Raw genomic sequence first — 14,384 nt, 5'->3', positions numbered from 1 at the left:
CCAGAAAGTCCCTGAGCATGGCCTGGACTGACTTTCCTGGGGCATGCCTTCAGGCTCTAAAACCAGCTCCCATATTTGCTGGAGACCACCTGTTTTTTAAAAAATTATGTTCAATGTAAGCAAGAGCAGGGAGTGTTTTGGTGACAGCAGCAGCTTGGAGGGCATTTTTAATGTGGCTTTTCAGGCTGCTCGGAGTCATTCTGCTTTTTGCTGTGTATCTAGACTGAAAATGTTAATCAACCTTGTTTGCTATGAGGGTATAAGGTGCACAGAAAGACTGTGGTTACCATCTGCCAAAGATACTACAGGCATGGATAGGATCCACTACACAGGGAACTGGTACGTTTGCCTTGGCTTGGAAATGAGTCTTTGACTTGTAGGAAAATTACAAAACTCTGGGAGAGATATGGCTGTCTGGAGTAAAAATTACAGGCATGCACAATGAACTAAACCCAGCCAGAAAGCTGTCTGTTGTGGTTTAATCCAGCAGGCAGCTGAACACCCCACAGCTGTTTGCTCACTGACGCTCACAGTAGGATTTGGGGGGTTGGACCCGATGATCTCTTGAGGTCCCTTCCAACCCCTAAGATTCTGTGAAAGAACTGAGGGGAAAAAAAAGCAAAACTTGTGGGTTGAGATAAAGACAGTTTAACAAGACAGCAAAGGAAGAGATGATGATGATTATGATTAAAATAATAATAATCAACAGGTGATGCACAATGCAATTGCTCACCACCCGTTGACAAACTCTCATCCTCTTCCTGAGCAGTAATCCATCCCTCAGCAGCAGCCCCCCACCCAGCCAGCTCCCCCCAGTTATATGCTGAGCATGACATTGTATGGTACAGAATATCTCTTTGGCCACGTTGGGTCAGCTGTCCCAGCTGTGCCCCCTCCCAGCTTCTGTGCACCCCCAGCCTCCTCGCTGGCAGGGTGTGAGAACCTGAAAAGTCTTTGACTACTCAGCAACAACTAAACCATCAAGGTGTTATCATCATTATTCTCATCCTGAATCCAAAATCCAGCACTATACCAGCTGTTAGAAAGAAAGTTAACTCTGTCACAGCCAAAACCAGGACACTGCCTCACCAAAGACTTCTTAATTGCAGCTATATGCAAAAGGTGAACCAAGCCATGTATAGCGTCTTATTTTAATTCCCCTCTCAGAACACCAAGTTTCAGTTGACAAACTGTGAATTTAAAAGACAAAATAGGAGAAAAAGAGACCGGACTTGTGGTCACACACCTACTTGTTCATAAAGTCCCCGTGGAATTTAATAAAGAAGGTCCTTCCAACGAACCTTAATTTTTGGCTGACACAACTTAGAAATTTCAGCATGCACAATTTTGATCCATTAGACTAACATCACTGAAGCAGTACCTTTTCCCCCCTCAAAAACAGAAATAGAGACCGATCTCTTTATAGTGGCATGAAATTCATCTCTGTTTTGAAAGTGATTCAATTCAAACTGAAAGGAAACAGAAGAGCACAGCACAGCATGCTTGGCCCTCACACATGCCAGCAGAACAAAGGGCGTTTCACATTGATTAGGAGATAACTCATTTCAGCCCTTCAGACTTTTGCACTACAGTAACTCATCGACAGTAGTGTTATATCCCATAAAACATGCTTTCCCTTGAGCTTTGCCTTTTCCGAAAGCAAATGTTAAGCTCAAATGTTAACCCAAACACTTATTGTAATTATCTATTGTAATGAACCTAATAACTTTTTCCAGACCAAGGATACTATTTTTTGCTCTGAAGAAGATAACAGTCTGTATTTCACATACAGTGGAAAATCAAACATCCTTGAGGTCAAAGAACTCAACTACCAGGTAAAAGTTGTACTTTACGTATTTCCTTTCAGCAGGGTGTATATGCAGCGATGCCTGTTTCCACAGACAAACCACAGACATTTTGTGAGCAGAATCATGCTCTTGACTGCAATATTGACAGCAGGCTAAGCCCTCCATTGTGAATATATCTACTAAAGCTAGGGGATAGGACAGGAAAAAGTTTCCTGTTTCTAGGCTTTGTTCTTTTCTCAGGACTGGGAGGGATGGTGGGAGCTCTTGCTGGCAAGAATGAGTGTGAGGAAGGAGACAGAGAGGATGCCAAATAAGGAGGATTTCAGGGAACCAGTGAAATTTTTTACCACCCTTTGTGCCACTATGGCATGTAAAGTAGATTTCACAATTTCAGTTTTAATATAACTTGAAATTACACAATTTTAAAAAAATATTTAAAATTTACAATAGTGACAAATTAACAAAGTAACAGAGGACAGAAATAGATTTAATGATTAATGTAATAAGGACCAAAGCATGAAAACCACACTTGGTTGTAAAAGATCTGTCTTCCATATGTTTCTGAAGATTAACAATACTATATTTTGACACTTCTCTGCCTGTAACATCATAAGTTTGAAGATATTTATTGCTAAATAAGTTATTCTTTGAATTGAAGGAGTTGTTTCTTTTCTTGTTAGGTTAACATGGCATCCCAGATTCCCTGGTATGAAAACCTTGCACAGATGAAAATGCCATGGGCCTGGAAATCAGATCCCCGTTCTCACGTGTCAATAATCCAGAACCTGAATTTAAAAGTGCAGAGTGGTCAGATGCTAGCTGTTATAGGAAGCACTGGTAAGAGCAACCGAACCTCACATGATTTCACCAACTCTGAGATAAAAGGCAGACAGCCAAGAGCAATCCTTTGCAGTCTTTTGAATGGCAAAACCTAGTTGAGAAACCGCTACTGAAAATGTGTCAGAAATACATTGTTTAAAATGTATGAGGCAGCAAAGGCTGATACTGGGGGAAAAAAATTAAGTTTATGCTCAAAACCAATTTTGTTCTGATTCGTACAGCTTGCTGTTTGTTTCCTGAGGTGCAGTGGGGTATTGTTATAACTGTGGCCTGCAGTCCCAGCTCTGCTTGACATAAATCAGCTTCATGCCTTCAATTCAAAACAGGCCAATTGCAGACCTTACCCAGCAACACAGGAGACAAACGAGGCCAGACCCCTATGAAAGATCAGCGGCAACTTGCACAGCCATTAAGCAAGAGTTCCCTTTAGATTGAAACAATTATAACAGGTTAAAATATTGCATTTAGATTAATTAAGAGAAACTTACAGAGAAGACAAGACAGCTCCTCTTCTGTTTGGCTTCAAAATGGGTCTTTTTTACTTTTTTCTTTTTTTCTGTTTTTCCTTCTTCATTTTCTGGTGGGACTGGTTCAACCTCCTTCAGGGTGAGGATGGGGAGATGGCTTTTACCCCATGTGGTTAGTTGAGTCTAAGTTCATCTAGGGGGATAAGAAGTAGACACGTGATCTGTTAAACTGAAATAAAAAGTACCCATATTTTGGAGGTAAAAACCCCCATGCTGTGTCTCACCTAGACTCTTACATCAGGTTAGCTCAGTGATTCAGTGAAAATGCTCTCAACAGTAAGGCATATTTGCCAAAGAAGATTTAACTTTATTTCTACAAAAGAGGTTTTTCCTCCCCCATGCCATGGTATTTTTTCCTCAGCACATATCCTTAATGTAACTGAAGTTATAGCTTAGAAATTGTCCCAAAAATAAAAGGCAAAGCTTGTGATGAAATAATATACTGAGCTAAAGATATAGCACCTTTGTAAGGTAACATACACTGAGCATAAACCCCTTTCAGCAAACTAGTCAAACTATTTTTAAAAGCTGTTTATCATCTATTTCATCAAATGCCTGAGTAAAATGGATTAAACTGCAGATGGGTTTCACATTGTCAATGGCAATCAATATGTCACTCTTAAATAGAGCAATACGTAGTTTACAGATGGATGGGTTTCTTTTTTAAAATGTATATATTCAAAAACAAGCATGGAGTTAATCTTTCAACAGGGAGATTAGAAATAAATGACATCCAATCATAATAAGAGAGCTCAGTGTGCTTACATACAGTATCATATAGCAAAAAGGAAAATTTCATTTGGTATTTCATTCCAAATCAGGTGTTGTTTTCATTGTTTTACTTTTCTTACCTCTGAATATGAGACAGCTTTTCTTAATTATTTAAATGAATTTTTGTCTTACTTAAATCATACTCATTTTTATTTCAATCATGATTAAGATTCTCACTGTCCATGTAATCATTCAGCACCTCAGTCATTCAGCTGTTCCAGCTGCGGTTGCTGAATGCACTATTGCCTCCACAAAGCAAGGTCTTGCCAAGTATTTAGGTGCCAGCCCTGCAGACCGCGTGAATTGCCACCTTTGCGCTTCAAAAGTGAAAGAGAGGTAACAAGAGGGCAAAGAGAGTGCTTCTTGAGTTCACGGAGCTATCCCCAACACCCAACCACCCAATGCTGCTGAGAAATGACAAAGGTTAAAGCCATGTACTCCCTTCCAGAAGGGAGAGAATGCTTGAACGCGAGCTTGTAGTAGGTTATTTTCTTTCAAGACCATTCTGTCTCTATGGTGTTAGAAAAGCTCCAGGAAGGGTTGGGGAAAAGACATTAAGGAACAAAAACTTCTATCCTCTGTCTACGACTACATCTCTTTGCAAAATGACCCCTTGGAAATTAATTTCATTTTCAATTTTGATTTTTCTAGCTGGTGGAAAGACATCCTTGCTTGATGTGATAACCTGTCGGGATCATGGAGGCAAAATCAAGTCCGGGCAAATCACAATCAATAAGAAACCCTGCACCCCCCAGCTCGTGAAGAAATGTGTGGCTCACGTGCGGCAGGATGACCGGCTGCTCCCCCACCTGACTGTCAGAGAAACACTATTGTTCATTGCCAAACTGCGCCTTCCCAAGTTTTTCTCAGACTCACAAAGGAAAAAAAGGGTAATTAAGCTGTTGGGAAAAAATAAAGTTGTCAAAAATGTATCTGACAGGAATTATCCAAGAGATCCTGTGTGTTTGGAGTCAGAACAGCTAATCTGGCATTTTTTAATGTAGATTATGAAGTATAAACCTTTTTCTTCTTTCAAGATAGAAACCAGCAATTGTTCCAAAGCTCGTAAAAAATGACAATCTAGAGAAAGCATGAGAGAGGCTGAAAGAACTAAATTGCAGATTGCTGAGCCCTTTTTAATGTTATCTCTAAAATCAAGATTTGTTTTCAAGTCTCTCTTGATCAGATAGCACTGGAACATCCAGATGAATTCTAACCACATTAACCGCGTTTGCAGCTTTATCTATGCACAGCCATGCAAATGCACTCTTGCTTCATCCCTGCTGCTTTTTGGATCCCCCCAGGTAGAAGATGTTATAGCAGAGCTACGCTTGCGCCAGTGTGCAAACACAAGGGTAGGGAACGAGTACCTGCGCGGTGTTTCGGGAGGCGAGAGGCGGAGAGTGAGCATTGGTGTGCAGCTGCTCTGGAACCCAGGTGAGTGAAACCCTGACACCTTCTTCGCGCTCACCACAGACCACTGGGGAAAACGGGGCAGTAAATGGAATAGTCGAACACGTTGGTGCCCCTGGGGGGCAGTCTGAGGAGTTCATACTTAGGACACGTAACAGGTTCTACAGCACCCTCTGCCAGAAGTTACCTCTCTATAGCAGAGTGAGAAATGTCAGTGACTGGGTGCCAGTCCATTTGCTTAAATGGAAATCAGCGCTGCTCACAGATAAAACTGTCGTTATTGCAGCAATAATTCTGTAAATGTAGTGTTTCAGCAGCCAGCCCACTTTCACTTCTGTCACCTTTGCCAATGGAAAAGCAGTTGCAGAGCCAGCCAGAGCCCCGCTGGGAGGAGCCTCCACCCACCGTGCTCTAAAACCAACATCACACAGACTACTGAAAGTTGCCTGAAGTCACCCCTCACAGTGGTGCTCTGGTTTGTGCATATCAGTATGAGGTTTGGTTTTTATCTGACCGCATGCCACAAGTTACTTTGGAAGGCTGCTGGGCTGTTAAAACATCGAGGTTGTTTTCCTTTCCTCCAACCCAGCCCATTTACATGTGCAATGTTAACAGGAAAGGTCATTTTCTTGGCTGTATAATCAGTCATTGTGGTCTTATGTAACTCACTGACCCCGTCTGGCTCATGCCACAGGTGAACTAGAATTTTCCACTGTCTTCAGTGGAAGCCAAACATGAGTATAATCTGCAGCTGATTCTGCAGGAGCGAATCCCCTATCTGCTCTTACATACATTGACACCTCTAACAAACTTGGCTGAACTTCTTGTTGAACGAGATTTCCCATCAGCTCTTCCACTGGGAAACAGATCTGACAATTTTTTGCTTATACAAAGGTGTATTTTTGTAACTATGGGGCAAACAGAAGGTCTTTTTCTGTAAGAAGTGGGATTAGAATTGCTAAAGTAAAAAAGTAAATAGTTGAAGGAAAAAATAAGTAAAGCTTTCTCTATAATTCAGGCATGCGTTTTACCCCTCAGCACTGAAAACGTGTCTGTGTACAGACATTGCCTGGTACTGACTGAGGCCATGAAGTTCTACCACAACACACACAATTCAAAATAATAAAGCCCTTTCAGGTTTGTAACAACCAAACAAAATATATGCATATCTCTTCATATATATGCATATATATACATATCTCTTCATGGTGTGACCATGTGCCCTCCTCTAAATTAACACTGGGGGAGTTTTTACCCATGAACAATGCAAGAGGTTTAAATATTGAGCACCTCAGTTAAAATATTCTCGTAGGTGTGGTGCAAAACTAATACTCTTGTATTGATTAATATTCACATCCCTGGTACTCGTACAGGCAAAGTGCAAAACCTGCAGAGACAAATGGAAATTTAATAAGGAACCTAAATCTGCATCCCAGTGAAAATTAAGAAAAAATAAAAAATATCATGTTACCAGTGGTGGCAAGATAAGATTTAAAATAGTTACTCTTGGTCGTAACATTCAGTAAGTGGGGTAAGAAATTGCCAGTGTTGAATATCACATGATGTTGGTACAAAATATACTTTGGGTTTTGTTTTGGGTTTTTTTTTAAAGGAATATATCAGTGAGTTTTCATGCACTAGCACCGCTTCACTCAGAACATATTTTCCAAGTCAAACACGCTGCTTTCCACAGCTGAACTTATTGTCGTTGGCAGGAATACTCATACTTGATGAACCCACATCTGGACTGGACAGTTTTACTGCGCATAACCTCGTGATAACATTATCCCGACTGGCCCGAGGAAACAGATTAGTTCTTCTTTCACTTCATCAGCCCCGGTCAGATATCTTCCAACTGTTTGATTTGGTTCTTCTGATGAGTTCTGGAGTCACTGTCTACTCTGGAACAGCCAGAGACATGGTCCAGTATTTCACTGAACTAGGCTACCCCTGCCCAAGGTACAGCAATCCTGCAGATTTCTATGGTTAGTATCAAGCACCTCCATAAAAAAGGGTTACTGGGAATCATTTGCTTTCGTAAGTTTATCAGCTAACATTGATTTTTATTGACTATAACCTGTCTTGGAAACGCCTTATAACTGAGACTCAAATCAATACTGTGGCAAGTTCAGGTTTTAATAAGATCTTTATCTGTCAGCACAGGAAAGGTAACAAAACCAAGGGGTATGGACAAAATCATTTTTATGTAATTCTCTCCTTCTAACCCTGCCAGGTGTAGCAACTCTTCCACACGTTTAGCACACGTATTCCCACATTTTAGCTGGCTGAAATTTTTACCCTCATTGAGAAAGGATGAACTGATGAATTGCTTTTTGCAACCAGTTCTCTGACTTCTGAATCAAGAAATCAGGGAAGCTAGTTTCCCAGGGTGAGGAATAACAGAAAACTGGGACAGTAAATGGGAAATAGGAGTGCTGCCCAACAGAGCACCCTGAAAGGGTAAAAACCTAAACCCAGAACTGCAATCCTTTTACTCCGATGCTCAAAGAAAGATAACTACCTGGTTCCAAATTTATTCTTCTGCTGGTTTTTTGCAACATGAGAGGGGAATCTGGCCCTGTTAATCTAATGGCAGGAGTCCCTTACCACAGAGGTTGTTCCAGTTCCAGCCCTGAGGTCTCTGCACTCGAATTGGCTCGGAAACCTGGTATGGGCACCAACTGCAGTGCTCTGGAGCAACCTTCGGCTGTGCCTATGTGGCAGGCAGTGTCACCTGGTATCAGCTGTGCAGAGATAAACAAAAGTTAACCTCAGTGCTAAGTTCTGCAGAAGGACCTTTGTCACCACTGTGGTTCAGAGCAGTCCTCCTCAGCCACGTGCAGCCTTGAGGAAGGCTTGCAGCACCCCCCCATATCAGAACAGAGAATACAAGGCAGTCCTGGGGAAACCTGTAGCTACAGCCTGTGGGTATGGAGACAAACCCCATGACATGGAGGTGGGGAGGGATGAGAAAGGGAGGTAAAAGATCTCTTAGCAGCATGCACAGAGTTGGTACCAATAGGAAGAGGAGAGAAAAGAGAAGAGGGAGAGAAGAGAAATACAGGCAGCAGGAAGGTGGAACCAGGACAGGAATGTAGAGGATGCCACAGCATAAAGCAGCATCTGATGGAAACACACAAATTATGGGTGCGTGTCTGACAGAGAAACAGGAGACCATGGCAGAAGGGATGAGGCAGGGCAGGTTGCAATTCGTTTCTGATAAGGCCCCTGCAGAAGAGTGGCTGAACAGAGGTGATCAGCCCAATGTAAGGAGTTACAAAAAGATAACTATAATTTTGCAGATAGAGAAAAAACGTGGTTCCCAAGTCACATAACAGACTGTAAGTGCGTACATGCCAGGAAGGAAATTCAAACTGTTTATTCTCAGCACCCCACTCGAGCAACTATTAAATTTAGAAAACTCTGAAAAAGTAATTTACAACATTCTAATAAGCATTTATGAAATCTCTCAGTGATTCATTGAATGACTAGATAAGAAACATCTCCCAAGGCAAGCTACACATTAATAATCTGTTCTTCTCTAATTACCTAAGTAACTGATAAAGTTTTAACTACTGTGGCTTAATGCATGTGCACAAGTCATACTGCCTGTTCATGATGAAATCACTGACTCTAAACACATCACAAAGTTATCATATCTGTATGATATGAGCTCATGTTCAATAATATCTTGCAGTTGATTTGACCAGCATTGATAAACAGACTGCAGAAAAGGAGATGGAAAGCCAAGAAAGAGCAAAAACTCTTGCCAACTCGTTCCTAGAAAAAGTCAAAGATTTTGATGATTTCTTATGGAAAGTTACTGAAGGAGACAATGTTGCAACCGCATCCAAGCAGCAAAGGTAAAGATGGTAATGTCATACAGCAGGTCTGGAATAAAAGCTACAGCCTGTGATAACTTAATATTTTTTCTCTCTTTTCTTTCGAGCAGGTCCCATTTAAATTCAGAAGAGGCTATCAACATGTCCCTCCATTCAAGTGATCAGTTACCAGGATTCTTAAAGCAGTTCACTATATTATTAAGGTAACCTTATCTTCAGCGCAAAGTTATGTATCGTGCCCATCTGTATTTAAAGGGCAAGAAAGCAGCACAAAAGAGAACTGAGTGCATGCTGAAAGTGCACAGCTAGCGCCAGGCCCAAGCAAGCCTTAGAGATGAGGTATTGCCACACTGGCTCACTCCTGTCCCCTAAGCAGGGCAGCAGCCAGATGTGTGGTCCCAACTTTCTCCCCCAGGGCTCCCTCCAGACACAGTCACCTCCAGATCATATTGCTGCGAGTCTGTGGCTCTAAAAAGCAGCAGGAGCCTCCAGGCTCAGCAATGCATGTCCCAGTTTTGGGTAGTACCCTCCTGATCTCCATGTGGAAGAGTGGTGACTCAACCCTCAGCATTCCCAGACAGCCACATGGTTGGCTCAGTCATTCCCCATCTCATCTCCACCTCAGTTTTAAAGCCGGGAGGCTTCAAATTATAGCCAGCGTTGACAGGTATTGTAGTTGAGCCTCAAGCTTGTGTACTCAGAAGAAGCATTATCAACTGGTTCAATACATATGTAGAACATCACTAACAGTATCAGTTGCTGTTAGTGTAGGCTACAGGTCCTTAGCGGAGACTTCTATAATTGAAGTAACTGTTTCTGCATCTCCAAAATCAGACCGTCCCACCCCCTTACCTTCCTTCAGCCTTTCAGACGTGATATATTAGGCAGCTACAGACGCTCCATAGCTTTGACTAGATAGTTTGCAGAAACAGACATCCCAACTCACATCCTACACCAAGTCAGCAAGTTCCATGAACTGATGTTAGCAGAGCTTTTGGGGCAACGTATCTGAGGGCTATACCTTATAGTCAATGTTGCTCTTTTCCTAGTCGTCAAGTCTCCAATGACTTCAGAGATCTTTCAACATTATTAATCCATGGATTTGAGGCCCTTCTCATGTCATTATTAATCGGATTTTTGTACTATGGCCATGAGAAAACCAGACTCTCTATTCGTGACACAACAGCACTGCTGTACATGATAGGTGCACTAATCCCATTCACGGTGATTTTGGATGTCATTGCCAAATGTAAGTGCCAGTTTTCTTGTACATGATATAAACAATCAAAACCAGAAATTTCCTAAATCGATTTTAAAAAAAAAAGTCATACTTATTAATGCAACCCCAGGATGCAAACAGCCTGTTTGTTCCTATCCTGCAGGTCATTCGGAAAGAGCTATGCTTTATCATGACTTGGAAGATGGAATGTATTCTGTTAGCCCATACTTCTTTGCTAAGGTAACTGGTTTTGTTGCCAGGAAATACAAACAGCTGGCTTATTTAACATTAAAAACCACAAACCACCCAAAGCCTCGTTGCATTAATGATCACATTCCTATCAGGCTTTGTTCTTTTATGTCTGCCAGCTAAGGCTATCGTTCTTGCTTCCTTGGCATTAACGGATTAAACCCCACGCTACTTTAGATCCGTTGCCATAAGTCATGGCTGAGATCCCACCCCAGAAAAGACAAAGAAGAATCTTTCACTGGATTGTTTCAGCAAAATTTGAGAACTCTCCAACTCACATGCGAGGGTTTAGACAGTTTTACCTACCTCTATGTTCATTTTGCTGAAGCATCTTTGAAAGTTTGATGACACATCTTGATCTGTGAAACAAAATGTTCACATTAAACACTAAAGCAATGTTAAAACAGAAATTACAAACTGCTAACTGTGACATTTCTGGCAGTGGTTTTGGCCTGTACAGGTCAGAGACAAACAACTGTGTTAAGGGCATAAGGAGCCAGAGTTTCTGGAAATAAATCTAGAACTTTTTAAAAAATTACATTCTCATTTTCACAAGAGTTTAGAATAATTCTTTCTTTGTGATGTTGCCACTGTTAGATGAGTTCTGCCTGCCATGGCATCTGTAATTTAGGTTTCCATTTCTGCACAAGATTTTAAATGCTTATTAGTGGTTGCCAGAGAAAAATATTCTGTGCATTGTGTCACAAAGATTGCACATTATTCATAGAGAAATCGATGTAATTCGTTACAACCTTAGTATTAGAGGATAGTAGCAACTGTCTTGGGAAAAACATTCATAATGCTCTCTATAAATCTTTAGATACTTGAGAAAGTCCTAAGTGTGTTTTTGTCTTACAGATAGTCAGGTAGTTACCAACTAGACTGCCTTTGGGACATAGCAGGGAAGTGACTAACAGCCAAATTCATCTCAGAATTGATCTCACACTAGGTTGAACCAAATCTGGACAAAACATACAGCTGCAATGAGTCAGTCACAGCGTTGCAGTTACCCATCACGCTGGTTCTCAGGCGAAGCGTCTTAAATTCTTAGAAGCTGCCAGAGCTGTAATAAAACAAGACATCTAATCTGCAACAAGAATCCTCTCCATTTAACAATTAGTTATAGGAATTGTCACAACTGGGGAAAAAAAATAGCAAGGATTTTGATTTCTGTTGTGGATTGTTTTTGCATGTCACTGACAACACCTAACAGGGAGGTGACTGCGTTCTAAGGGAGTGTTTCCTGTCGTTTTAATGAACAGTCTGTAAGCACACTGAGGTGTGCTTCAGATCGTTTTGTGACTATCACTCAATTTGTTTGCCCTTTTGGGGTTTTTTTTTTTCTCCCTGAACAGATTTTGGGGGAGCTCCCAGAGCACTGTGCTTTTGTTATAATTTACGGGATTCCCATCTACTGGCTGGCAAACCTCATTCCTGAACCAGAACACTTCCTGCTGAACTTCCTCTCGGTGTGGCTGGCTGTATATAGCGCCCGGGCGATGGCACTTTGGGTGGCAGCACTGCTGCCCACGCTGCAGCTCTCGGCCTTCTTCGGCAACGTCCTGTTCACATCATTCTACCTGAGTGGTGGCTTTGTGATAAGCCTGGAAAACCTCTGGACAAGTAAGACAAAGCTCCCACTGTTCCTCCAAGCTGACACAGTGATGGCGTTTGTTAGCAACAGGTTTCTGTGATGCCAAGTGTGTTCCATGCAGGAAAACTCAGCTTTATTCCTCCCTTTGCTATTATCTTCCTGGGTAGGGGTGGTGGAGTCACTTTACATCAGTTTCTCCATCTGAAAACGAGCTAACAGTAAGTTTCATCAAAAAAGCACTATGGAAAGGCTTCTTACAATGTTGCTAAATTTTTCGGTAGAAAGAGCTTTATCCAGTAGATAAAGATTGAACTCCAGGAAGACTTAGTTGCCAGTGAGAGTTTGATGGATATGGGTATTATCTCTCTCCTAATTTTCCATCTCCATGTAATATAAATTATATCAGCCATTTAGCCATAAGGTGTGGCTGGGCGATGGCACTTTGGGTGGCATGCATTTACAGGCCCTTGTTATCAAGAAATTAGACAAACCTGCTGTATTCGGAAGCAACACGGCAGTTTTTAAGGTTTCAATTAAGTTTTCTGCATGCATATCTATTTATTTTCTTTTTTTTTTTTTTCCCCAGTTCCCTTTTGGGTTTCTAAAATCTCTTTTCTCAGATGGAATTTCCAAGGCATGATGCAAATTCAGTTCACTGACCTCACCTACGAAGTGACTGTTGGAAATAAAACATTTCAAATACCAGGGAAACTTGTAAGTCACTAACAGAAATCGGTTTTAAACATTTGATAACGAAGGAAAAGGCTATTTGTACCCCCATCATAACTAACTAGTTGTTGCAGGTCTCAGATCTGACAAGCGCTAAACGAATACATGAAGCTGTGCTACACTGGCTACATTTTAAATTTGTCCCTACACCAGTCCCTCCTGCCCGCCCCCCCCCTTTTTTTTAGTGGAAGATAAAAGCGGGGGGGGGGGAGGAAAGAATAAACCACAACTGTTTTATACGCAAGCCCCAGCCATGCGCTTCCTGAAGTTGTTCAGAACCTGAACCACGTCCCCCTGTAATACCACAGGCGCTAGACATAGCCCAGCTGCAACCACTTATCCACCACTCTGGCAGCCACATCCAGCCAGAAACCAAAGGAAAAGGTGTCAGGGATGTTCACACGTAAAACACGCCTCACAGATCCAGCAGGAAGATTTTGAGTCTGTTCCTAACGTGGTGTTACCCGCGGTTACAGGTCACTCAGAGCCTGGACCTGGACTCCCACCCTCTCTACGTAAGCTACCTCGTCCTGGCCGGCATCGTTTGCAGCTTCCTGCTGTTATACTACTTGTCTCTGAGGTTCATCAAGCAGAAATCCAACCAAGACTGGTAACGGCGTCCCACGCAGAGGAGGCGGCAGGTCGCGGCACCCCTTGGAAGGCATCGGGGGAAAAAAGACGCCGAGGTTTCCCTTCCGGTGCCCCGCGGAGCCGCGCAGGGGAAGCGCAGGCACCTGCTGCGGGAGCGGCGGGTGAGGCCGGGCCGGGCCGCCACAGGATGGCAGCAGAACACCGGGAGTGGGAGGGCAGCGCCGCTCCTCCACGGAGCCGGCAGCCAACTGAACTGGGGCTTCGGCCCGGGGGGTGCTTGGGGGGGGGGAAGGGGTGGGAGAGGTGGGGGGTGTCGCTTGGGTTGCTCGCATAGGGTTGTACAGGCAGCACGGTGCTCGCGAGTTACTCGCCTCTTGAACTACAGGCCGCTGCTTTAAAAGGCCCCGTCGCACTTTGTGACAGCTGATGTTTTAGTCTGTAATGTTTGAACACACGGTGATCGCCTCCTCAGTCCGGGGAGCTCCCAGAGAAGGGGGGTCAGCACACACAGACCCCCCACTTTCTGTAGCACGTACAACACCCAGCGCTCATGACAACGGCGCTGAGGAAGGCAAACCCGAGGGTTCTACTGACGTGTCAGGAAAACACACCAGGACGGAAACCAGGCGCATTCCTCATGTGGCCCTGTTTCTACCCCTGTATGTGTCTCACGGTTTTGTCTTTGCATTCCTGATAAAAGCTGTTTCTGCCCAAAATTGGGGATTTTCTCACTGTACAGATGATTCCTTGTAACAGAGAGTTGTAGCTCACCTTCTTGGACTTACCCCTAAAGTATAAATA

General features: G+C 42.8%; 1 protein-coding gene and 1 long non-coding RNA gene across 2 annotated transcripts in view; one reads left to right on the top strand and one right to left on the bottom strand.

Annotated features, from left to right (window-relative positions):
* The window catches only part of DYNC2LI1 (dynein cytoplasmic 2 light intermediate chain 1), a 165,341-nt gene extending 151,518 nt beyond the window's left edge, over window positions 1-13,823 (top strand). Inside the window, exons 13-24 of the mRNA XM_084261511.1 lie at window positions 1,737-1,835; window positions 2,489-2,645; window positions 4,598-4,836; window positions 5,251-5,383; window positions 7,075-7,344; window positions 9,057-9,222; window positions 9,312-9,404; window positions 10,251-10,450; window positions 10,584-10,660; window positions 12,025-12,292; window positions 12,850-12,977; window positions 13,469-13,823. Of these exons, the coding sequence (XP_084117637.1) occupies window positions 1,737-1,835; window positions 2,489-2,645; window positions 4,598-4,836; window positions 5,251-5,383; window positions 7,075-7,344; window positions 9,057-9,222; window positions 9,312-9,404; window positions 10,251-10,450; window positions 10,584-10,660; window positions 12,025-12,292; window positions 12,850-12,977; window positions 13,469-13,606 (1,968 nt within the window). The 3' untranslated portion in view covers window positions 13,607-13,823. The remainder of the gene's footprint in view (window positions 1-1,736; window positions 1,836-2,488; window positions 2,646-4,597; window positions 4,837-5,250; window positions 5,384-7,074; window positions 7,345-9,056; window positions 9,223-9,311; window positions 9,405-10,250; window positions 10,451-10,583; window positions 10,661-12,024; window positions 12,293-12,849; window positions 12,978-13,468) is intronic.
* LOC311189785 lies at window positions 3,142-5,563 on the bottom strand. Its single transcript, XR_014617177.1, has 3 exons — window positions 5,547-5,563; window positions 5,317-5,426; window positions 3,142-3,308 (listed from the first exon to the last, which is right to left on the bottom strand). It is a non-coding gene; the product is annotated as an uncharacterized lncRNA (long non-coding RNA).
* Window positions 13,824-14,384: the final 561 nt, after the last annotated feature.

Source organism: Gallinula chloropus (assembly GCF_964237585.1).
Source record: "Gallinula chloropus genome assembly, chromosome: 3".
Taxonomy (NCBI): Eukaryota; Metazoa; Chordata; class Aves; order Gruiformes; family Rallidae; genus Gallinula; species Gallinula chloropus.
The sequence above is the reverse complement of the archived record's forward strand: the minus strand, read 5'-3'. Positions and strand labels throughout refer to the sequence as shown.